This window comes from Carettochelys insculpta, chromosome 12 (assembly GCF_033958435.1).
Source record: "Carettochelys insculpta isolate YL-2023 chromosome 12, ASM3395843v1, whole genome shotgun sequence".
NCBI classification, from domain to species: Eukaryota; Metazoa; Chordata; order Testudines; family Carettochelyidae; genus Carettochelys; species Carettochelys insculpta.
In genome coordinates, this window is record NC_134148.1 from 33,210,997 (window position 1) to 33,237,346 (window position 26,350).

Genomic DNA, 26,350 nt, shown 5'->3' on the forward strand with positions numbered 1-26,350 from the left:
GGAATGCTGCTCCTGCCGACATTCCTTAATCCTTGCGGCTCGCAAGGAGTTCTGAGGCCGACATTGGTCCCAGAACGCACCATTTCACGCATGCACAATATAGTGCTCCAGAAGATGGAACCTAAGCGTTCAGTCTTCCATGGCCAGATCCAGCCTCTGTTACTGCAGTTGTGTGGCTGTGGATTGAACTCATGTAAGGGGAGAGTTGCAGGATTCAGACACCTCTGGGAAAGTTCACCACCTACTGCCTCCTGTAGGTCACTTCCTGGCTTTTCTTTGAAGATCTTCAAGCCAAGGTGTGTGACCAATCCCAGCCTTCGTAGTTGGAAAGGGCAGAGGAGAGCCATGAGGGGGATTAAAGGATTGAAAACTACACATGATGGAATGGCACAAGGAGCTCTTTCTTTTTAGCTTAAAAACGAGAAGGTTAAGTCATGACTTGATCACTGTGCATGAGTACTACATGGGACACAGAAATTTGATAAGAGCGGGCTCTTCGGTCTCAGAGAGAAAAGAATAATGAGTCTATGGCTAGAAATTGAAGCTAGATAAATTCAGTTTAGAAATAAGATACATATTTAGAATAAGGGCGATTAATCATTGGAACAGCTTACCAAGTGCCGTGGTAGAATCCCCATCATGGGGCATTTTGAGATCAAGATTGGATGATGTTCTAAAAGATCTGCTCTTGGTCAGACAGGAGTTAGTTCAGGGAAGTGCTATGGGCTGTGTTTTACAGGAGGTCACAGTGATCCTTTCTGGCTTCAGAATCCATGAAGTTGCAAGACGTCTGCCCCCTCATTTAGAGGCCCAAGTAAAAGAGCTATCCGCCACTTAAATGTACTCAGGCCTTATGAACATAAGTGAGACAAGGTTTTGTATGGGCTCTGAGTGTTCAAGTGGGACTTGCCTTGCACACAAACAGAACTCATACCGGTATTCTACATGGGGATGAATTTCACCCTTTAATGCACATTTAAAAAAAGAACACACCCAAATTACTTCACACTTTTGACTCTCTGAACACGCAGGGACAGATTAACTCTTCTGGGAGCCTGGAGCTACAATAGGCCCCTGCATTATATGAGGAGTGTGCTCCTGTGCACCCTTGCTAACTTAAATTTTGCACAAGTCAGCAGCAGCAGCAGCAGCAGCCTGGCTCCCATCTTACCTGGGCTTGCAGGAGTTGGGGGAAGCAGGGGAGAAGACATGCCACACCAGCTGTCTGCCTGCCTGGCTCCCCCAGCTGGGGGAGCTAGCTGGTCAGACAGCTGTGGCAGAGTGGCTTCTCCCCAGCTCCTCACAGCTGGGGAAGTCAGGGGCTGGAGCGGGGAGCTGTGCTCCTTTCGATTTGCACCTATGTTAACACAAGTTAAGTGCAAATCGAAATTGCGCTTATTGGGGGTTTACTGTCTTATATTTTATGGGACCCGTAGGCTCCAGGGTGGGGCCAAAAATGAGGAGTTCAGAGTGTGGGAGGTGACTGTGGGTTGAAGCAGGATTCAGGCTGGGGGCTCTGAGGTGTTTTAGGTGGAGGCAGGGGCTCCAGGTTGAGCCAAGGGGTTTGAGGTGCAGGAGGGAGCTCAAGGCAGGAGGTTGGGATGGGAGTGCAGCATTTGGGCAGAAGTCAAGATGCAGAAGGAGTCTCAGGGATGGGGCAGTGGGTTGGGTGTGGGGTGCTTACCTGGGGCAGCTGCGTTTTGCTGGGGTAGGCCCCAGGGGGTTTCCTAGCCAAGGGGCCCTGTGGGAGCAGAACCTGCAGGTGAGAGAAGCATGTGGATGGAGCTTCCTGAAGCTTGCAGTTCCAGTGTGTGTGTGTGTATGTGTGTCTGTGTGTAGAAGCTGCAGCATGTGGAGTTGTGTTCCTCCCTGGCTCCGCCATGCAGGGCCAGAACACAGGGGCTTTAGTGCTTGCAGCCTAAGGGGAACTAAGGGAACCCCGCAAAAACATCTGCACTTTTGGCAGCCCAGAGATCTTCCTTTGGGGCCCCCCTGTAGCCCAGAGACCTGGGCTGCTGCTCGTAAAGCCCCTTTCTTAATCCAGGCCTTAGCAAGGTGGTATAATATGTTGTTGTAGCCGTGTCACTTCCAGGATATTAGAGTGACAAGGTGGGGGAGGTCTCACCACCAGAAGTGGCTCCAACAAAAGATGTTACCTAACTCGCCTTGTCTCTCTGAAAAAAGCAAAGGAGATGAATGCTGCAGTTTCGTTCTCACTCATGGGCCATTTCTCTCATTAGGCCAGTCACTGACTGAACTGCAATCAAATAGCTGAAGCATCGGTTACGCTAGTCTGTGGGTGATCATAGTTCATATATGGTCCATTGTATCATGACCTTTATGACTGGCCTAGAGACAATCATAATTGAAGAGACTGATATAAAGAGGTATTCACACCATTATTTTTAGCAGTAGCCAGTTGGAGTAGTTGATAGTAACATACAGCTTCCCAGACTGAGTGACTTACCTTCCCCCATAGCAGATGCTTGCAATTTGTTGTTATTTTATTTTATTTTATTAAAGGGGACTGTGTTGCAAGGGCAGAAGATGGATAATTGTAGCATTTCGTAGATGAAGGTAAATAGAGAAATGTTATTCACTGCTTCACATGACACAAGAATTAGGGAAGGTATTTGCCCACGAAAGCTTATGCTCCAAAATATCTGTTAGTCTATAAGGTACCACAGGACTTCCCATTGTTTTTGCAGATACAGACTAACATGACTACACCTCTGATACAGCTCACATGATGGAATTAGTAGGCAGCAGGTCTAAAACAAAACAAAAAAATAGATGTACCTCTCCACACTATGGACATTCAATTTGTGGAACTCATTGCCATAAGATGTTGTGCAGGTCAAAAGTATAACTGGATTAAAATAATTAGAATGTTCACAGAGAATAGATCTGTCAATGGCTATTAGCCAAAATGGTCAGGAATACAGCTCCATGACCCGCGTCTCCATAAACCTTTAACACCAGAAGCTGCAACTGGGTGACTAGAGATGGATCATTTGAAATCACCCAGCCCTGTTCATTCCCTTTGAAGCATCAGGAACTATCCACCTTCAGAAGACAGGATGCTTCACTTAGATGGACCATTGGAGTCAATGTGTTTTGGGAGGATCTCAGCTGAACACAAGGTGGCCAAGAGCTTGGGTGGGACTTGAATGAGCAGGGAGCATGTTTTGGAAGGATTCCAGCTGACACAGTGATGAGCACTGCTACCAAGGCCCTGCGGTGGGACTCAGATGAGCAGGGAGGACCCAGGTCCCCCTGACTGGACTGCCCCTTGGTGGTGCCCCACGTTTGCAGCAAGCCAGTAGGCCACACCATAGCCCAGGAGTGGACAACGTTATTGACTCTAGCCATTGGGCTATGCTGCCACATTTTATAGTCAAGGTCACAAATATGGGGCCTACCTTGCTGCTATAGAGTTATTTCCCTTCTTCTCACCCTCGGTGACCCAGTACATAGGACAGAGTTCATCTACTATGCAACACCAGATAAGAGGAAATGTCATGTGACATTGTGATGAGGTATCTAAACCCTGCACCAGCAGGCAGGTATTAAGGAGCTGCTCTGGGCTGGAGTGGACCTGACCCAAAACAACCGCAAGCCATATCAAGAATGGAGGAGGAGTTCAAAGAGAAGCAGCTCAGGTCCATGGTGGGCAGGTGTAGGAAGAGCGAATACACTAAAGGAGAAAGGAAGGGGTTGTGGGCAACTGTACAGAAAATATTAATTTAGTTCCTGGCTCTGATACAGACTTGTCAGTCTTAGGTGTATCTTTCTGTGCCTCAGTGCATCATATGTAAAATAAGCATGATGCTTCTGCTCTTTGTCTGTTTAGACTGCAGACTCATTTGGCCTGGATTTTCTCTTACCAAGTCTATGTATAGTGTCCAGCAGAGTGCACCCCTGATGTCAGCTGGGGCCTCTCAGCACTATCATAATACAAATAAATCATTAATACAAATCACAAGGAAGACAATTTGTTTGAATGTGTCATGAGAAATTAGCTGACAACTATTCCCTCTCACTCTCCGTACACACACATTTTGAAAACTCAGTGATGTGACAAATAATCATAATCCAAAGCCCTCACGTCTGTAAGCCTTAATGGGGAAAGGGCCATAGAACTGAATTTTGCTCTGAGTCACTGGGCTGAAATCCCCCATACCCATCTGTAACTATTGTTGAATAGCAAATTCAATGACATTGCAAGAGTTTCCCATAGATGAAATTAAGCGTAACCAAATATCTGTGGCCCAAACACCAGGACATTTTAATGAACCCACTTTTTTCTTTTTTTAAAAACAGCCATGAAAACTGGAGCAGGAGTGTAATTTTAGAAAGCACCTGCCAACTTTTCCTCTCCTTGCTGCTTCTATTAATTTTTTGCCCCATTTTCTTTACGTTCATTACATCTTCTAGAATCAGAGCCAGATGAGGTGACGTGGAAAGTTCCAGGACCCAGATAAGAAACTCACAAATCTCACTAAATACCATGCTACCCTCCCCATGCCATGCCTTTAAGACCTGTTGTTTTCTGCATTGGTATTCACATGAAGGTTTTGCAGTTTTCATAGCTGAAAATACTGGCTTTATTAGCTCTGCAGCTTGGAAGATAGAAAGAAAATAATGAATTGTTTCATTTATTTCCCCAAAGGCACAGCTTGTTTTGAGGTCACTGAGAAAACCATTTGCTGGTTTAGTGAGGAATTAAGTTGCTAATGAACAACCTGTTCTTATCCTTTGATTGACCCTTCATTTGCTTGTCCCTTTTTGTATGTTTGAAAGTAAGTACAAGAGCAAGTGAATCTTTGTGTTCTCCTGGCTGATCAAAATTCCAGCAGGGTCAATGTTTCCTTCTTCTGTATTCCTCAGATTCTGATTTATTATTTATATTGCAGATGTGGCAAACTGAAACTGGGGCTCTGTTGGGCTAAGTGCCATACTCACATAATAAGAAAGTCCCTACCCTGAAGAGTTTGAAGCCTCACAAGACAAAAAAGGATTGATTATCCTGTTTTTACTGTTGCAGAACTGAGTTACAGAGAAATAAAAAGACATTTAGTTCTCTGAAAACATCCACACAGTGTGCAGTAGCAGCCAAAAAAGCGAATAGGAAGTTAGGAATTATTTAGAAAAGGGATAGAAAAAACAAAGAATATTGTACTACCCCTTTATAAAACTATGGTACGCCCACATCTTGAATAGTGTGTACAGATGTGGTCTCTTCGCCTCAAAAAAGATATTTTGGCATTAGAAAAGGGCAACTAAAATGATTAGGGGTTTGGAACGGTTCCCATATGAGGAGAGGATAAAGAGAATGGGACTTTTCAGTTTAGAAAAGAGGAGACTGAGGGGGGTTTTGATAGAGGTATATAAAATCATGAGCAGTGTGAAGAAGGTGACTAAAGAAGAGTTATTTACTTGTTTCCATAATACAAAAATTAGAGGACACCAAAGGAAATTAGTAGGTAGCAGGTTTAAAACTAATAAAAGAAAGTTCTTTTTCACGCAGCACACAGTCAATCTGTGGAACTCCTTGCCAGAGGAGGCTGTGAAGGCTAGGACTATAAGAGAGTTCAGAGAAGAGCTAGATAAATTCATGGAGGTTAGGTCCATAAAAGGCTATTTGCCAGGGGGTAGGAATGGTGTCCCTGGCCTCTGTTTGTCAGAGGCTGGAGATGGATGCCAGGAGGCAAGTTGCTTGATCATTGTCTTTGGTCCACTCCCTCTGAGGCACCTGGCACTGGCCCCTGTTGGTAGACAGGATGCTGGGCTAGGTGGACCTTTGGTCTGACCCAGTAATGGCCATTCTTATGTTCTTAGTTCTATGGGAGGCTTGGGGTAAAGGAGATATACTGCCAGGCCTAATTCAATGCCTTAACCCCAAGATCATACTTCCACTCAGACTTGAATTTAATGCAACAGTGATGATTTACACCAGCTGATGATCTGGCCTTGAATATCACAACGAAATATTATTTGTTATAGTATGTAGAGCTACAGATATCACAAAAGCTTTACAAACCCAGAGGAAGGCTTGGTTCCCGTCTGAGGGAGAACGCAGGATAGATACAGAAGAAAGACTATTTACTAATACTTTCTGGAATAAAACGAATCAGTCTGTCTGATTGCTTTGTTGATATTCTAACATATTTGATTTTCTTATTTGTAGATATTTTAGAGAGCAAATGCAATCTACAAGAATGTTCACAGTTTATTGTATTGGACTTTCTCAGTACTAGAGAGAGCCTGCACCCAGTGAACTTATAACTGATTTTAAGACAAAGTAGAAGCATCATGATTTTTGGCACAAATAAATATTCACTAGAGTGTTCATTCCAGAAATGCTATCACTGCCATTTTGTAAAAGCTCTTCTTATTATTGGTCCAGGAGACTGCCATCCTACCCAGGACACATTATGAGGTGACTTCTATGACCAGTTATATGGAACGAATGAATATTCAGAGAACATACCTAGATATTGAAAAAAGTGCTCTTAAAATGATTGGCTTGATCCAGTTTACACAGCTGGAACCCTCCATAACACTTGAACAGACACATTTTAATACCCAAGAAGCATATCCACTGGTCTGAGAAGTGATTGATCCTCTACTAAATTCTTATAGCCCACTAGTCAACAACTGGTGAGAGTTCTGGTTCATAAGAACCTGTAACACAGAAGACCTTCCATTCAACAGGCCCTGATTTAATAGACTTTGGAAATAATGGAGGCTGCCTGCCACCCCCCACTCCCCAAATAAAGGCTGGTGACTCACCAGTGCCAGTGCCACCACCTCTGGAGCCACCAGGGCTGGAGGAGTGGCCACTGCAGCTGGGCCCACTAGGGCTGGAAGAGCTGCAGGAGCCAGAGGAGCATCCTAGGACACCTTGCAAGGTGCCTCCAGTCCTGCCGATTTGGATTTAACGGACTTTCAGCATTAACAGACACCCTTCCCCCTCTTAGTCCATTAAACTGAGGATTTACTGTGTATATTACCTGTCTGAGGACAGTTAGTTCACTTTTTAAGAAGCCGTCATAACAAAGGACAGAATCTGTATGTCCCCCCCACCCCCTCGTTCTCTCTCCTTATTTCAGGATCAAGCTATTTGTATTAGGCGTTCCATAAAGGTCCTGCTTCTTTGCTTGTTGGTTGATGACTCGTGTCTACTGCTGTCCATGTGGAGATTAATCTGATACTGCTCCTTGAGTATCACTGACCTTACTTGACAGAATTAGCATCTTCCAAAATGGGAAGTGGCAAATCAGCACTTAATGTACCATGAATATAGAGGTTGATTCACATTATACATGATTTGACAGATCATTTAGCAGTAGCTATACAAATATAAAAATAATTACATCTCTCAGTGTTCGGTAACAACCAGGACAACTGAACTCAGTTTGGGCCAAAACCTAAAGTCTTTACCAGTGTTCCCTGTTAGCTGAACACTTAGGTGGCTGCTCAGAAGAGAGTCAAGTGCCACCCAGCTGATTAGCAGAGCACCTACAGCTGCCCATAGCTTCTATACAGGTATTGGTGCACATAACAAAATTTATTCCACACATGTATGGAAAAAATTAGAGAGAACTTTGATCCTTACTCTGTTTTCCCTTAACTGCTGCACAAGCAAAATTCCATGGAATGTGGTTATGTGCATATGACTGAAACCCAATGTGGTTGTCAAACAGAAAAAAAGCAGGTCTATCTCCTAGTGGGTCAGCCAGACCCGCTCATTGGTAGAACTACTGGTCTTGTATCCCTGGGAATCTAATTCATATCTCTGTAGTAGTACTATATGGGAGGCAGCTTGAGGAACTCCACAAGCAGTTAGTCTGGGTATTGACTGACTTATATAATGGGGCCAAATTCATCCTGCTGCACTCACCTATGTAAGTTACAGCAGGGATACATTTGATCCAGTAGGATTTAAATTACATTGGTCACTCACTCTCTGACTAGGAACAGCCAACCACAATTGTCTTTGTGTTTATCTGATGGTAACCTACTTGTTCAATGTGTTTATGTACGTACCAGTTTAGTTGCTGGTCCACATATAAGGATAATGCCTTAATTCTTCTCTCTTAACAGAGTTATTACGTTACCTCATATGTTAGCTACCTGTGCTGTAGAAATACAGGTCCTGAATTCTAACCCTATGGGGAACTGTTGCAACTGGAAAGAACATTCCCTATATTTGCCTAATAGGCAAATTATGTCATGATCAAAGACATCAAACCGAAGGCTCAGATCACTTCCTCTCTGGGTTGTCACCGTGAACCAAAAATAAAAAAAGGCATATTTTCCTGCTGTTTGGTTTTGCAGTTCACTTTGTTTACAACATCCAGACCTGCATATAATTTGGAGGTTTAACCAAATAATGACCATAATACGCTAATATATTTTGCAATTATATAATTCTGTAAGAGGTTAGCAGAATTGGGACCCTGCCCTGGATTCCTCTAAGTCATCCTGTTATCAGGTGCTTAAACATGTGGGTTCAATAATTATTGCTGAATCATGCATCATCAATAACCGTGGGCTCAGCACCTGTTGGTGTCTGATGTCTCTCTCACTATTTCCTTCTATCTTTCCCTGTCTAGTGTGGAGTGGCTCAGTTTCTCTAGACTAGCTCCACACCAATCTCTGAGTCATGCATGTGCACTCAATTAGCTCCAACTAGATTATGAAAGGGGTGAAGCCAGCACAAGGTTAGGCCATAAAGGTCAGAAAAGTGAGGGGGTGGGGATTGGTATTAGTTTTAAGCAGCTACTAAGTGATGGGAGAGGGCCCAGGCTCATGATGATCCACTGCTATTTGTTTCTCAAATAATCAACCTCCAAGAAAGCTAAGTTTGGCCCTGTAGAGTGTGTGTACCCTAGTCAGAATGGAGTGGGATTGCTTTCCATCTCTGAGCATTTTAAGGGACTGTTTGGCTTACTTACAGAAGCTTTTATTTTCTTTAATGCTGAAATGAACTAACCTATAGTGTGGAAGTAGCATCTGTCTGTTGACACTGACATGGCTTTAACTGTCCTGTAGCTGAGACAAAGCAAGGAAGGTGCTCCGGTGCACAATGGTCTTTTCTACTGAGATGGTAAAGCTGGCTCTTGAATGGACTCAGTGTGTCATGGAATCCTTAAGTGTGAGACCTTGGCTTGAATTCTCATTTGCAAGGTCACTGTGACCTGGAAGATAAGTTCTGGACTGACTGACTCCCTCCCTTCCCCCAACTGCTAGAAAAGCTCCCTGCACAGCCATGGTTTCTCTTAAAGGTTTCCCATTGGAGTGCTGACTGTCTGAGGCTAACAAAACCGGATGAAAACACAGTCCAGTGTACTATTACTGCAGTATGTAGAAGAGGGGCTGTGTAGACACCTATATCTATTAGCTGTATTTAATGGTGTTATAAATATGACTCCATCTGAGCAGCACATGCACTGAGCTAGTTAGAATAATTTTCTAGCATTAGTGCTTCTCTTCCTTCACAAGAAAGCAATTAAGCAAATGTTTTTATTGAATATAGATTTTTAGTATAGATCATAATTTGTCCTATGAAATGCTAATTAACAGGATGGCAAGCTGTGATCTGTTGTCTAGTCCTTTGCTCTCTGATTTCTGGTATTTCAGATGACCTTTCCTGTGAAATGTAATGTTTGGCCAATGTCAATATTTGCAGGGATGCTGCAATTATACTCTATTTGTTAGGTCACATTGCTTTAATTCATAAGTTATGGTGGCTTCCATTTAGGGCCCCATCCTGTGACGTTCTTAGGGGTTCCTGCAAAGTGCAACATACCCTCAGCTTACAGTGGTGTCAGTGGAAGCTACGGATACTCAGCACATCACATGTTTGAGCCCCAATTATTTGGAAAACCATAGGTTAGGAGCTGTGTTTAGATAAGATTAATGTAGACTGCCATCCAGGCCCTGCATTTGTGAATCTCGCCTATTTTATGGCCCCTGGTTAAGTGGGAGATTTCAAGGTGAACTTGTACCTCTTGTTAAATGGATGACTTAATTTTCTAGATTTTTTTAAAGCTTTAGTGAGATGCTCTCCAGCCTTTCATCACATAGGGGAAAGGAACAGGGCACCTAATCAGTTTGTCTGAAGGAAATGCCTCTTTAATGAGCCCAAGTCTGTGCTAGAACTCAAAACAGTAATGCAATTGAGTCAGACAGCTGTATAAAAAGCAATTGTATTAAGAAAGTTGGCATGTTGTTGGTGCCCTGTGATTATTGCTGCTAATCCACATTGCTGCAGTGTAAAGCTGATGCCCCATCACCATCTTTGTTGCTACAGTCAATTCTCTGGACTTCCTTGCAACTCTTAACTCTTCCTTCCTTGATTGCATATATATTCTGCACTGGCAAGTCATTATAATTCTTCTTTGTCGCCATCTTACCGGGGCAGACTCCTCCCCAGTATTTTGCATCAAAAAAATGCAGAATGTAACTCCTGCCCAAATAATGGGAAAAGGTTTTCAGCTAGCTTTGGTGGGGGAAGCACTGAGAAAGTTGTTTCTGTGTGCATGGGGGTGTGGGTGTGTGTTAGTTTCCAGCTTAGAACCAGTTCTAAAGTTATTCCTTATTTATTGAACAGGACAATGTTCTTGCATACAGATATGCCAAATTAGACTTTGTGTGGGGTGGGAGATATTAATCAGATGCAATTTATGGTACCTATAAATGCATGTTGATAAAGGAAACCTCACACAATGCGCGGCTTTTCTCTTCACCCCAGTGGCTCATGTGATGCTAAACTCAGGCTCTATGTAGCCAGTTCCACCAGAAAAGTAATGCTCTGTCTGAGTAGTGCCATTGGGCCTGACTCTCACCTCACATGAATTACTGCCTCTGGATGGCAGATGCAGAAGAAATGCCAGGTAGTTCATCTGCTCTGTGTTTCAGTAGGTTCTGGCGGTGAAGCTCTCAAGGGTTGGCATAGTACGGAAATCCTGCAAAGCACAGGTGCCTTTTGAAACCCTTGCAGCACCTTCCCATTCTTTTCACATCAACAGGTGAAGATATCATGCCACGTTTAAAGAGAGAAACTCATTTTCCTCAAGAAACAAATTAGCAAACTGTCTCACACTTAGTCTCCCGCAGAAGCTTGCTCCATTGGCTTTATTTGGGATTTATGAGCACAGAAAAGTGGTGGTAATTGAAATACAGAAATAGCTTTCTTTATTAGTGCTGTGTTCTATATTCTGTTTTTCGCCAAGCATATAAATTTAATAACAAACTACATTTTGTAACAAAGACATCAGTGGTTACTCTGTAGTTTCTTAGAGCAAAGCATGATGGGGATGTCAAGATTTATTATAGAACTGGTCTCTGGCATAACACCAAAGAAAAATCAAAGGCCTCTTTGATTTCTCTTAACCAATCATTTTCAAAGGATAACAGTGGTGTGGATCTGTACACACCTTCAAGAGCTGGAGAGGAGATGCTGTCCCAGTCACATACCATGGTCCGGGAGAGTCTTACTTAAGAAATCATTGTCCTTTTTCTTTCTAAAAGGGAGGCCATATTTTGGAGGGATCACATCACAATTAGTTTCTTTCCATCAGTTAAATTCTGAATTTGTCATACTTCACCAGGGTAAAATCATAATTTTGTTGCATTTTGGAGGTTTCTGTTAAATTTACAACCCATAATAAAACTATGGTGAAAGCAGATTCTTGCATACAGCTGACATAATGGCTTAAATGTCTGTATCCTGGCTACTTAGCTAAGAATATTTTGGATTTTCTGGTTTATTACAAAAACCCATGATCTTTATGGGAGGAACTCCAGGAAGGGTATCTAACCAGACTCAGAGGTTCATCTCATGATGACTGAATCTGAGAACTAAATTTAATCCCTGCTCACCAGAGGCTTTATGTATGACTTTGGACTTTATGTATGACTGAAAATATAATTAACTTAATTTTTTTGCTTCACACCACAGCAGTTCTATATTAAGTCAATGGAGTTACATAATGCCTGAAAACCAGTATAAATGAGAGAATAGGGCATGTTGTCTTCTGCCACCTCAGTTCCCCATCTATAAAATGACAATAATAGCACCCTCATGACTTTTAATGTGGCTATTTTGTCATCCAGTGTGTGAGGTGCTCAGATTGTTAATTGGGCTGTGTACATTTATGAGAGACTGGGAGTCCTTTCTGTTATAAGATCTTTGTCAACTGGTAAAGGTATGACTGGAAACGATGAAAATGTTTAATTATGTGAACAACAGCCGCTGATTAGGAATAGAAAAAGAAATAGTGTGTTTAGGTTTTAAAATAGCCTACAACAAAGGTGTACTTCAATCAGACTGCTGATGAATAACTCAAAAGGGTTACAAGTATTAATCAATGTCTAGAAAAAACACCCCCTCCCGAGAGACTAAGGAAACAAATCTATTTGATTTTTGCATGAGAAGCCTGAGAAGGGGCTTGATCACATTCTTAAAAGTTCCCAGATGGAGCAAAACCTGCTAAAGATAAAGCAAACTTTTTATGTCAAAGCCCCACTTTCATCCCTGCAATTAGCAGAGCCACCCCAACCTGTTTAATGTAATCCAAAATGATGGAAATTTGGGTTACTTTCATATGGTGAAAAAAATCTTTTGGCAGATGTGAGAAAATAAGTAAAATGTAAAAACTTTATTAATCAGTATATAAATGTGAATATACACACACAAAAAACAGTAACATATTTCAACATTTTTAATGATAGATGTGCCCATGACCCTGCAGCTTATCATGCTGTGTCCCCTTTGAAATTTCACCCCCCCCCCGCAGTGGGTCTGCTCCTCACTTCATGCACCCCTCATAGCAAACAAGGAGTAATGAAATCCAATGTTTGGAAACTCAAGCTAGACAAATTAACCTAGAAAAAAGGTGCATGTTTTTATCAATAAGGTGATTAACCAGTAGAACTGAACAATGTATCCAGCGTTGTGGTGGATCTCCATAACTTGAAATATTTAAATCAAGACTCGGTATCTTTTAAAGGATGCTATAGCTCAAACAGAAGTTGTGGAGTTGATGCAGAAATTAGTGGGTGATGTTTGCTTTTATTATGTAGGAATTCGGGTTTGATCAGAATAGTTTCCTTTGGCTTGGAAGTCTGGCACACTTTACTAAAACATAAGTATAGGTAGAAGGCATCTCTAGAAAACATGAATTACTGTGTTCTCTTCTGAAATATTTTAGTCCAACAGATTTATGGAAATCTGGAAAAGAGAATCCCAGGGCTATTGATGTACCAGACTGAAAATATAATGAACTTAATTTTTTTGCTTCACACCGCAGCAATTCTATAGTAAGTCAATGGAGTTACATAATGCTTGAAAGCCATTATAAATGAGAGAATAGGGAATGTTGTCTCTGGAGGAAAGCATATTTAACTGCTGTTTGCCATTTGCTGGAATAAAAATGTCCAGCAACCCAGCCAGAAGTCTCAGGCAATCAGTATGAAAGTTGGATTCCTTGGGGAAACTGTTCTCCTTGTCATAGATGTGTTATTGCCTCTGCCTCCTCAACCTGAAATGTTAACATTGAAATATTTTGTGACATCCCAAGGAGATCTCAGACTGTCCCTTTGCTATTTCCTTGTGCTGAAGTTCACCTATTCTGCTGTTCTGTCCCAAACTTGTGCTGCATCATTGTATGCTTCTGATGAAGGGCTCCCCCCCACCTTTTTTTTTAAATTTAGTCAAGGAAACTCCTACCAGGTTACTATAGGGACCAGCATGAATGGAGGGTCAGTGAAGAAATGAAAAAACAAGTTTGAAATAAAAACTAGTTCAGCATTTTTCGTAAGTGGTTGAAAGTGACCTCTGACCAATGTAAAGAGAAATAAAAATCATGATCGAAAATCTTTGAAACATTTTCAGTTATTAATTTCTCCCTTTTGATAAAATGTTACTTTTTGTGACCCTTCATCCTCTCCACTTCCAGCTTTTCAAGACATCAGTCTTTCAAATGAAAATTAAAATCACCTCTGGGGTAACATTTTTAAGAGCACCAAAGTCCCACTTTCAAAAGTGACCTTTTCAGTCAGTACTTGTCACTTGAAAATCAAACTTGGGCCCCTGAGTCATTCAGGTGCTGTTAAGGTATTTATCTTCTATCCTCAAAGAACCAAAGGCTAGAAAGTCTTACCAAATCATCAGTGCTGAGTTTTGTCACAGACCTGTACAAAAAGCCCAACAGGCCGAATTTCCAAATGACAGTATTACCAACAAAAACCAGTACCTGGCACACAGGTCAGTGGGTGGGGCATTAAGGAAGAACCCATGACAGAATATGAGAATGCACACTCAGATATGAAAGGTAATGCCCTCAGAGCAGAAGCTCAAGTTTTGCAGTAGGACTGAGAAGGAATGTGATCTGTAATGGTAGAAGTGCTATACAGTAGTCTCTAAAAGGAGAGCTCTCTTGCAATTAGAACTCTGGAGCTGGAGATAATGTAAAGTAAGCCAGGATTAGGAGGAGGTGAATCAGGCAGATGAAGCACTTGCTTTAGAAAAAGAGCTTGTGGGGGGGCATAGCAATAGTGGAGGCTGAGTGGAATGTTGCAGTCTCAGTAACTGTTTGCTTCACTTGGTTTTAGTACAGTGGTTCTTAGTGGCTGAAAGGTCGTGTGTTTTTCAGCCACAAGAAGCAAAGGCTTTCAGCAAGGCCTGGCAAGAAAGGACAGGAGCCCGGATCCTCTCTACTTCCACTGCGGTCAGGAGAGCAATGCAGCTTCGCATTAGCTCTATGGGCCACCGTTTCCCTTTCTGGCTGAGGCTGGTGTTCAAACGCACTCCTGCAGGTTGCCTTCTCTCTCCCTCGGCTTCTGTTCTGTGCCCCTCACCATGGTAGCCGAATTCCTCAGCTCCCCCGTTCTCCGGACCGCTAACCTTTCGGGGCTTGCTCCGAGGAGTCAGTACAGCAGGGGGCACCAGGCAAAGGCTCGAGGAGCCCCGAGCTAGAGCGTACTGCAATGCTTGTAGCCTGGGCTACGCCTCCCCTGCCTCCAAAGCGCTCTGGGGAGCAGCCCCGCGTGGAAGCCAGCAGCTGGCACGGGAGCTGGCTGGCCAGGCGGCATTTAAGGGGCTCGGGGGGCAGCCCCCCTTCCCCAGTCAGGGCGCCCAGCCAGCCGCCAGGGGACAAAACAGGCGGCTGCCCCAGTTTGCCTGAATCCTCGGCTGGTGCCCAAGAGCTGCGGGCAGGGCCAGGCCGCGGAGGCGCTACCTGGGGTCGGCCGGGCGAGGGAGCTGGAGCCACCAGGGGGTGCCCAGTGCTGCGTGTGGGCGGCGGGGTGCCAGGGAGCGGGCGGGCTGGGTCAGCTCAGCCGCGGAGCGCCGGCTGCTGGAACCCACTGCGGCCGGGCCCGCCCGCAGCCCCCCTTCTCCCGTTGGCCGCCGCAGGAGCGGAGCGCGGGGTTGGAGCCGGGCGGGGCGAGCGGAGGAGGAGGCGGAGCGGGCAGCCGGCCCTGGCAGCCCGAGGGAGGCAGGGGCCGGGAGTCGCCGCTGTGATTGGCACACCCCGCTCCGGCGGCGGCGGCGGCGGAGGAGGAGGAGGGCAGGCGGGAGCCCCGCCATCCCCGTCGCAGCCCGGCAGCCGGCGAGCGGCAGCGGCGCCAGGGAGGATGCCGGGCAAGAAGCCGCGGGGCTCGGCGGGCGGCGGCGGGGAGCTGCAGGGGGATGAGGCGCAGCGGAACAAGAAGCGGAAAAAGAAGGTTTCCTGCTTCTCCAACATCAAGATCTTCCTGGTGTCCGAGTGCGCCTTGATGCTGGCCCAGGGCACAGTGGGCGCCTACCTGGTGAGTGCGCGGCCGCGGGCGGGAGGGAGGGAGGTGCAGATCCTCAGGTGGCCCGATTCGGGCTCCTCCCCGGGAGCCGAGCCCGGCGGCGGCGCCCTGCCCCCGGCGGGACCCGCCCCCGCTGAGGCCGCCGCGGCCGTGTGCTCGGCGCTGCACATGCGCCAGTGCGAGGGCGCTCCCCCGGCGTGCGGTGCAGGCCGGGAGTGCGCGGGGCGGTCTCCTCTCTCCCCTCCGCCCGACCCATCCTCCCCTGCCCGGGGCGAAGTTGCCGTCCCTGCTGGGGCTGGAAGGCGACCGGCAGGGAGAAAAGAAGGAGGTTTCCTTCCCCCCCGCCCCCCGCGGCTGGCGGAGCCCCAGGGGAGCAATCGCGGCTCGGCTCGGCTGGGCTGTAAATGACTCAGCACGGCGAGGGGTTACCCCTCTGCCGCGCCTCTTCCTCGCCGGCCTGGCCAGGCTCAAAACCCCAGCCCATTGCATGGGCGCCCAGGCGGACGGGCAGGGAACTCAGCTCAAACGGCCCCGGTCCCCTGTTGACTCGCTAGCGAGAGGACAGAAAAGGTTTTATTCCATCCTCCCCTGGTACTGCCGCTCCGGTCCGGGTGCTAGTCAAGTGTTCCACCGCTGACTACAACCCTACCAAGCAGCTGCCCTGGTGGTCCTTCCCAGAAGCTACTCAGTGGGGTGTGTTTTAATGGGAAGCGGCAAAACTCATTGGCTACGGTGACACTACAGTGCTCTGTCGAGGGAAGTCCCTGTCGGAAGAGCCGACAAAGCGGGTCTTTGCCCACGAAATCTGTTCTCCAAGATATCTGTTGGTCTGTAAGGTGCCACGGGGCTGCTTGTTGGTTTTGAAGATATGGAGTAACTTGGCTACCCCTCTGATACTGGGGGAAGCGATTTCCCAACAAAACTTCTGTTGGCAGAGTGCGGCCGCGCACACAAGTCAATTGGAAGAGCGGTCCAATCTGTTGACAGAGGAGCCGGGCTGCCCAGCTGCTCTTTCATCAAAACAGGCACCCTCAAGCACAGCAGACTGGGCTGCCTATTGTTTTGGATGCCCTTGTTTTGAGAGGAAGCCCCCCAGTGCATCCACGCAGCGTTGTGTCCACAAAATCTGCTGAGAGCAGCGTTATGTCTCATGGCTGAGAGGTGTAACACTGCTGGCAAAAGTGCTGAGTTTTGTCCACAAACTGTGGATGAAACGCATTTTGTGTGTGGGTGTTCCACCGGTTTTGTCGGCAAAACTCGTTAGTGTAACTGTAGCCACTGTGTCTGGTGTCAAAGGCAGAGGTAACACTACAAGAGTGGGAAAATGATATATGTAAAACTTAGTGAGCTCTGTTTGTGAATAACTTGGGGAATATACCTCTGTAGCAACCTGTGTATATCTGTTGGAACAGCTTCCAGAAATGAAGTGTTCTTTCAGGTTGTGTAAAAATGAGTGGGACTTTTTTCCAAGACAGCCTATGTGATTTAGGAGCATAGAGACACTTGAAAGATGACACTCGTGTTTCTAAATAGGTTCTGGAAAATCTTGCTCATCCCACACAGTGTGTGACTTACCATGAAATGTAACTATAATAAGCATCATTAATATGTCCTACCCTATTAAGTAAAATTTCAGGTGTTTCTGTATAACAATACATGTAGCTGCACAGATGTATAATAAAATACCCCACATTTTTAATTCAGCAATGAAATCATATTACATGAGCACCTCTATGTACGGACAGCCTGTGCCATGCTTTACTCACATTGAGCAATATCTTACTCTCTGGGTAGGTACCCTGATTTCAGTGGGAGCTACCTAAAAGTGTGTATAAATCAGGCACAACCTGGTGCCAAATTAGTAAACCAAAGGAATCAGATACCATTGAGATGGTCTGGCTTTCAGTGGCACCGGAGCAGCAGCAGTATAGGTAATTAATATGAATTTTTACCATGCTGCATTCCATCAATGTAGTATCTGAACATTGTGAAGTTGTGGATGTAATTCAGGGAGGCTGGGACCTTACCTTTTTGGGATATCAATACTATATAGGCATGGCTAAACTTACCCTTCTGCAGCTCTTTACACAGCATGATAGAGTCAGACTATATCTTGTACAGCAGGGCATCCTGCATTAACACCTCACCAGATATATAAACAGCACTAGACAATTGGCTACTGCAAAATGCCACAGCATGCACTTATGCAAGTGGTCACAGTTGTTGTTTTCACTTATTATTCAGCCTCATTCTTTAGTATAGCTGACAGATACAAATGTGGATTTACGCTTGAAGAATGAGGTATAAATGGCTGTGTCTACACTAGCATTTCCACACATGGGTCAGTCCCTGGGGGGCTGGACTTGTCCCTAAGCAGTGATAGTAAATGTTTTGTAAAATACTGGTGTCAAGGCTGACAGTCTGGTATTCCAAAACTTATTCTCAGTAACTAATGAAAATCTGGAGTAACTACTAAAAATCAGTGGAAGTACTACAGAATTGCAAAGATGGGACTGGGAGTGGAATTTAACCCATTTGAATAAGGGCTATTAGCATGAGTATATGTGGATTGTAAGATTAAATCCTGAGTAACAATTCTGGCTGAGAAGGAAACCAGTGAGAACAGAGAAGGAAAGCAAAATAGAGAAATGAAAAGTGGTATGATTACAATGTGTAGTACTGCTGGGAAGCAGAATAAACTCCTTTTTGCCGTTTTAGAAATAATCAAATAATGTATTCATGGTTCCATCTTGCTTGACAACATAACTTCCCTTAGTTTGTAACTCCTTGGGGAGGGGAGATTGCTTTCAGCATGGGAGCGACAGACTGACTTGCTCAGAGTTCATTTATCCTATGCTAGGCACATTATGAGGATGATTGGAAAACACTTTGGAAAAGGTTGGGGGAAGACCGTTTTTTAGGCCTGATTAAACTTGTGCTTTTGCCTAGACTCTGTGGAATTTGCTACTGGTCGCTGGTTTCTTTGGGAAATAAAAAACTTCTTGCATGTATGCAGCTTCTGCATGTGTATTCTCTAATCTTAGGCCTTGTCCAAACTATGCAGTGAGTCAATGCTGAAGTGATTAATGCTCTGGCCATGAATTTATTGCATCTGCTGTAGACACGATAGATCAATCTTTGAGCTCGCTCCCATTGACGCTGGTGCTCCTTCATGACAAGACGAGTAGCCAATGTCAACAGGAGAGCAGCCCTGCTGACCTTACCACACACAAGTTGCCACAGTAAGTATGTGGACTTCAGCTAAGCTATTTGCATAGCTGAAGTATGTCAGTGATGCCAGTAAGTGTCGACAAGGCCTTATTTACATAAACACACACTGTGTGTGTACATGGTCTCTTTATATGTCCTGTAGCTGGTGTGTTCTTGGGTCAGGGTTCTCTTGTTTGTGTGTGTGTCTATAAAGCACTGTGAATGGTTATGACACTATATTAATTATCTATATAGCTGAATCTTCCTGCTCAGTTCAGTGGCAAAATACCCTGGGACACCCATAGTAGATGTGTGTGTTTAACCAGTCTGTCTTTTCGAGAATATATGTCAAATGGTATGGACAATTTGATGGTCATTACCTTCCAGAGCATTTGTCACTTATACTGCACTTGTCTACTGAAATTTACATATGTGAAATGACTGTGTGTTTCTATCCTTATTATGAGCCTCTTTTGCATAGCCTGTAAATAAACCATGCTGTGTGCTTAATTCTGAAGTTGGGGTATGCACCCTGTTATTTTTCAAGTTCTCTGAAAAAATTGTTTATACTCTTCTTTGGCTGAATCCAGTTGTCCTGCATCCTTTCTGAAACTAGAATTTATCAGTAATTCTAGTGACAGTGGTGAAAGCACAGCTCATCAACTGCAGGCTTTTCTGCTGCAGAAGGCTGCCAACAAGTTGCTCAGGATTTTAAGCAGCAACTTGAAAAGATGGGATTTTTTTTTCTCCTTGTGCAGTGTAGCCCACAGGTGATGAGATTTACTATTTTTACTTCTGTGTAAGGCGAATAAAGTGTCAGTGGCACGAGCAATGAGAGGTTGGAGCCAAGATCTTCCAAATAAATGAAGCAATATGATCCGTCATGCTGGCCATGCACAGTGACAGAGATTTAGACAAAGCTAATTCAGATACCTTGGCAACAGTTATTTGCCTGAACTCTTTCATTATATTTTTGGAATATTTTAAGTGGAGATAATGCGGAAAGTGTACCTGATGGTTGGTCACCAAGATGTTTTATTTTCTTGCTTAACTGGTGGCGAATGCATTGCTTTAGCATGAGAAGAGATCTGTTTGGCAGCCAGTCCGTGGAGCAGGAGTAGTTTTAATTTTCTCTCCTCTCTCTTTAGCCTGAGATAGCTCCAGTGCAAACTGACCTAGTTGCGAGGACATAACATCTGCTGAGGTCAAGAGCCATTTAGATAATGGATGTGCATATAGGAACTACTTTTGAAAAATACTGTGATTTTTCTGCCCGTTTTTACAGGGATCTACTGTGGTGTCTCTTTGCTACAAGCAGTTTTTAATGTAGCTGTCCTGTGGTTTGTCAAAAGGTGGCAAGAGGAGGATTTGCTAGCATGAAGGATTCAGAGGAAAAACAAATAATAATAATACTAATAAATAATAGTCCCAGGGAACTGTTGGAACTTCTTAGTATGTTGGAGTTCACATGAAAATGAGTGAAACACATTTTTCATTTCCTGGAAGAAAACTTTAGAAGATGATACTCCACTCCCTCTGCAAAGTTTACCACATAATAAATATTAGCTGGTGCTGGCAACAGGCTCGGTTATAATATATGTACTTAATATATGAGGAAAAATAAATGTGCGTTAGGTATGTATGAGATTGTATTGTGCTTACATTTGATATCTGAGGCAATATTCAGTCTGTTCTTTTTTTAGGCAGAATTATGTTAGAAAGTTTTTTAAATGCTGGATTCAAGAGGAAATAATCAAAATGATTCCATCGGCAGTATAAAACAAACAAACCAACAAAAAAAAAACAGAGACAGAGAGAGCCTCAGTCAACTCTGCTCTTAGAAAAGGTTCAGAAAAGGGCGACTAAGATGATTAGGGGCTTGGAACGGGTCCCATATGGGGAGAGGCTAGAGAGACTGGGACTTTTCAGTTTGGAAAAGAGGCGATTGAGGGGCGATATGATAGAGGTATATAAAATCATGAATGGTGTGGAGAAAGTGAATATAGAAAAATTATTTACCTTTTCCCATAATACAAGAACTAGGGGACACCAAATGAAATTGATGGGTAGTAGGTTCAAAACTAATAAAAGGAAATTTTTCTTCGCACAGCGCACAGTCAACCTGTGGAACTCCTTGCCCGAGGAGGCTGTGAAGGCCAGGACTCTATTAGGGTTTAAAAAAGAGCTTGATAAATTTTTGCAGGTTAGGTCCATAAATGGCTATTAGCCAGGGATAAAGTATGGTGCCCTAGCCTTCAGAACAAGGGCAGGAGATGGATGGCAGGAGATAAATCACTTGATCATTGTCTTCTGTTCTCCTTCTGTGGGGCACCTGGCATTGGCCACCGTCGGCAGATGGGATGCTGGGCTGGATGGACCTTTGGTCTGACCCAGTATGGCCATTCTTATGTTCTTAGATATACAAGTACAGTTCTTAGCATAGCTGAGCATAACAGACCAGAATTATGGATCTAGCTTGCATATCTTTTCCTGGCTTTGACCCCTCACCTTTCTCAAAAGAGTAGCAAATAAGGTACTAATTATGCAGTTATTTTACTGCATGTGACTAATAAATATAAAAGGCTCTCCAGTGATGTGGTCATGCTCCCATGGAACTCAAAAACAAAACTCCTGTGGAAGGAGAATCTGAATTCAGTTCTTCATTAGATATTGCTTGGGATATGTCTGCACTATGAGATTAGTATCAGAGAGAGAGCCATGTTAGTCTATATCTTCGAGAACAACAAGAAGTCGTCTTGTTGTTCACTATGAGATTGGGTTGAATTTATTAAGGTTGATTTTTTTTTAAGGCAACCAGTTTTGTACAGTCGATGATGCATGTCCACACATTGCGCATGAGTTGGTGGTGTGCATCCCCAGTAAGTTGGGTAACTTCAACTTTGGCAGCGATGCACTGTGGGTAGCTCTTCCACAATTCCTGATGCCCTTTGGCATTCTGGGTTAGGTTCTCAGTGTCTGCTGGGACAAGTGTCATCAACCTTCCATAGTGCAGTTATCTCCTCCCTCTCCCACTTGAAAGCAATGGCAAACAATGTTTTTGTGCCCTTTTTTCACTAGTTACCTGTGTAGACATCGTAGCAAGGCAAGCATGGACTCTGTTCAGCTTCAAACTATGGTGGCAACCATTGTGAACATCTTGTGTGTTATGATGGGGTATGAGCAGAGCCTCGCCGTTAGCCACCAGAGTGAGGCAGAACATGAGGAGAACGTGGACACAGATGTGTATGACCTGCAGGACTAGAGCAACTGGCAGATACTTGCAGCAGTCAATCCCATTCACAAAGTGGAAGCTGGTTCTGGTCCCAAGAGACAAGCGCAGACTGGTGGGAACCACATAGTTATGCAGCTCTGCAGTGGCTGCGATCAGCGGTGCCTGCAAAACTTTTGTATGCCTAAGGCCGCTTTCATGGAACTTTGCAAATTGCTTTCCCCCACCCTGAAGCACAGCAATACTAACATTAGACCTTCTCTAACCATTGAGAATTGAATGGCAATAGCCTTGTGGAAGCCTGCAATGCCAGACCGTTACTGATTAGTTGGGAATCATTAAGGAAGGGATAAATCTACAGTGCTGTAATCCACGTAGTCAAGGCAATCAATGCCCTTATGCTACAAATGACAGTGACTCTGGGAAATGTGCAGGACATAGTGGATGGTTTTGCCGTGATGAGGTTGCCTAACTGTTATGGGATGTTAGATGGAATGCACGTTCCTATCTTGGTACCTGACCACTTTGCCACAGAGTATATAAACCGCAAAGGATACTTCTCCATGATGGTTGCAGGTGCTAGTGGATCATAAGGGCCATTTCACCGACGTCAACACGGGATGAAAGGTGCATGATGCATGCATCTTTAGGCACTCTGGTCTCTTCCAAAAGCTGCAGGATGGAACTTTCTTCCTAGACCAGACAATTACCATTGGAGATGCCAATAGTTGTTGCAGATGCAGCCTACCCCTTGCTCCCATGGCTCATGAAGCTGTACACAGGCTGTCTGGACCAAAGTCAGGAGCAGTTCAACTATAGGCTGAGCAAGTATGGAATGGTGGTAGAAATGTGCTTTTGGCCATTTAAAGGCAAAGTTTCAGAATTTATTGACTAAGTTAGATCCCAGTGAATGCAACATTCCCATCATTGTGGCAGCCTTCTGTGTGCTTCATAATATCTGTGAGTCAGTGGGGAAATTTCATGCCAGGGTGCAGGGTCGAGGCAAATCACAAGGCAACTAATTATTAGCAGCCAGACACCATGGTAACAAGGAGAGCACATCGAAAGGCACGGCTAATCAGAGGGGCTTTGAAAAAAAGCTTTGTGAATGACCAGACAGCAAAATGAAGACATGTATGTTGATCTTAATGAGGTGCCCCTTGAATCATGTGCTGGCCTGTAAATTTCCCTCTCACGTCCTCCACTACCCTGCATATAATACAAGCAATAAAGATACTGTTGTCGAGAAATCATTGATTTTTATTTAGGAAGCACAGAGAAGCAAAGATGGAGTTTAGGAAGGAAGCTTGGGGGCAGAGGGATTAACAAGAGCAAGCGGCATTTTGCAGTCCCTTTGTTCAGCAATTACAGGAGTGGGAATGTCAGCCTCCTGTTCTGGGAGACATCCTTGGGGATGTCTGGGATGTCAGCCTTGAGGTTTGAGTGGAAGGCTTCCCTTGACTTCCTGCCCCCTGCACTCTAGGGCAGACATGGTAAGGAACAGACTAGGGCTGGCTATTTTGCTTCTGATTTGAAAGTGTTGTGATACAGTGACTGCAAACAGTAGCTCCCACAGCTGTGAATTTTTCTGTGTTTGCAAAAGGGAGGCCACAGTGGCATGGCAGCAGGGCAAGGCAGGAGCGCTCATGGTCACCGTGTGTTTGGTATTCCCCATTTGCTGGGAGAGTGCAACTTTACCTTCCCACAGGAGCCTGCGGAGGGGAAGGGCACTGGTGTGTACTAAGCCTGGTCTGCATTAGGGATCAGAGTCAATCCCAGGTACGCAATTCAAGTCACACCATTAGTGTAGCTAGAATCAGCATATCGGGATTGACTTTGTACCCTGGTGTAGATCAGGGCTGTTTGGGCTCATGCTGATGTCCCTCACTCCATGTGGCCATGTGGAGTACAAGGGTCAGTGGCCAAGCCCAGAGAGATCGATTTTGCCACGTCTTCACTGATGCAGCAAAATTGAACTCTGGTGAATCGATTGTGACACTTCGAACCTGCAGTAAATATAGACATACCCTTAGCTGGGGATGAGCAAGTGGAGGTGTCCTGCCTCAATGGTATCAGTCACGCCACTTCCCTTGCTTCATCCAGGTTGCCATGCATCATATCACTCTTCTTTGAATCACTCAGAATGATAGGGAGTGGATGCTGACTGAATGTGGCCAGAAACCTGGACCTTATGCTGCTGTACTTTGTACTGCAGTGATACCAGATCACTTGCTGCTGGCTTGGCCAGGAAAGGTGTCCTGTGGTGGAGGACAGAATAGTGGAAGCCTCCCCAGAAGCCTTGTGAGACACATGAAAGAGTACCTTTATGAGAGCTTTATGGAGATGGGCAGGGAGGATTCCTGTTCCATCTCCAGACACATTAACAAATCGCATAGAGTGGCCATGATCACACCCAGTTGCCTTAACCCACTTGTAGCATGATGAAAAATGTGAACTTACCAGAAGTGCGCTATTTGTCCTTAGGGCGTATCAGCAATATGTCTTGGGAGGAGGAGGAGTAACACTATATCTTGTTTTAATGACAGTATATTTACCATCAGTGTCTGATATCAAAGAAGTGTCAGACACTCATGGCACACATGCGAGTTGTTCACGGAAGACATGTTTTAAGAGACACTGCTGTACATCTCCAAATTTCTGGGGCTGATCAGAGCGGGGTTTGGATTTGGCCCATTGTACAGCATTTGCACTGGAAAGCACCACAGATCATTTGCAACATTCTGACTCAGATATGGGTTTCGAGTTTGAAAACCACTGCAGTTTGGGAGAGATCATATTTGGGACCTTCTTTTACTTGCTACTAATAAATAAGGATAAATAGTGCTACTGTCTGTCTTTTGCAGAATGCATGCTTTGATTATGATTTTTGATTAGATGTGTAAAGTATTAAATGCCTGATCTGGTCGCAGGCATTTAGGCTGATCAGTTGCATGGTTTATTTTTCTTTTTTAGAGTAGAGAAATACTTAACAGTAGCTTCTGCTGCTCTTTTTCTTAGGGCACAAGGAATACTTTTGATCTCTGGAAGAATGATCATCTGCTTTAAAGTGCTAAGATCAATCACAAGACCAAAGTCCTCTCTCTGTTGCTTGCCTTGTCTTTGGCCAGCCTGAGCTTTTCTGAAATACCTTTGCCTCTCATATCCACGGCAGTGGTCAATCATGTCTCTGTACATTTTAATGGCCCAAGCTATTATAAACATAATGAGTGGTTGACAGGGTCCAGAACTGGACAACAAAATGAATTGAATCCAGGAGTCTCCTTCTGACATTGCCTATGCAATTTAATTCAGGTTAAGCGAGAGGAATTGTCTTGTTGGAGTGTCTTGAGTAAAGTCTGCAAGCAGCCTTTAGCCACTGTCAGCCGCTCCTGTGCTAACAGCAGTAATGCTGGAACAATTTCTGTGGTGGGGTGCTGATGATAGTATCCAAGTATTTGGTGTTTATAATGATACTGCAGGCCCTGGCTTGAAGTTAACATCCCTAATTCCAGCAAAGCTGAATAGTAGGCCACCGGGGCTGCAGCGTCCCTCTGTTAGAAAAAAGAGAATTGATCCCCCTTTTCCATGCAAACTGGTGACAAGTGTCCCTTTTGTGTGGCTTAATCTTCTCTCAGTTTAACATTTTACAGAGTCAAGAGCCAGATTCTGCTCTTACTGCAGTGTGAATGGAGAGGAACTCCACCAATTTGGTGGAGTTTTTCTATAGGTCCACCAGTACCAACAAATAATTGTTCTTATTTAAGCATTTATACTGCTTCCAAACCATATTTCCATGCTAGCAAACATAAGCATGTTCCACATGCAGTTAAAGTAGTACTTAAGGGGGTGGATCCTCAGCAGTTGTGAGCTAGTATAGCTCCATTGACTTAAAAGAGATTCATGTCGCCACTAGGTGTGGATTGGCCACCTACATCGACAAATAGCCCTACAATAGTCTGAAGCTGATGCATATTTTGTGGCAGTACTTTGCATTCTGCCTCTCCTCCAAGTACACCTTTGATTTGAAGTAAGAACTACTATTTCTAGTGTCTGAGTAGAGCAACAAAATCATGAAGTGCTGAGATTTCAAGGTTTCATAAC

General features: G+C 44.4%; 1 protein-coding gene across 1 annotated transcript in view; it reads left to right on the forward strand.

Moving 5' to 3' along the window:
- Positions 1 to 15,443: 15,443 nt before the first annotated feature.
- Positions 15,444 to 26,350, forward strand: part of SLCO3A1 (solute carrier organic anion transporter family member 3A1) — a 239,262-nt gene continuing 228,355 nt past the window's right edge. The window contains exon 1 of the mRNA XM_075006755.1: positions 15,444 to 15,822. Within this exon, the coding sequence (XP_074862856.1) occupies positions 15,649 to 15,822 (174 nt within the window). The 5' untranslated portion in view covers positions 15,444 to 15,648. The remainder of the gene's footprint in view (positions 15,823 to 26,350) is intronic.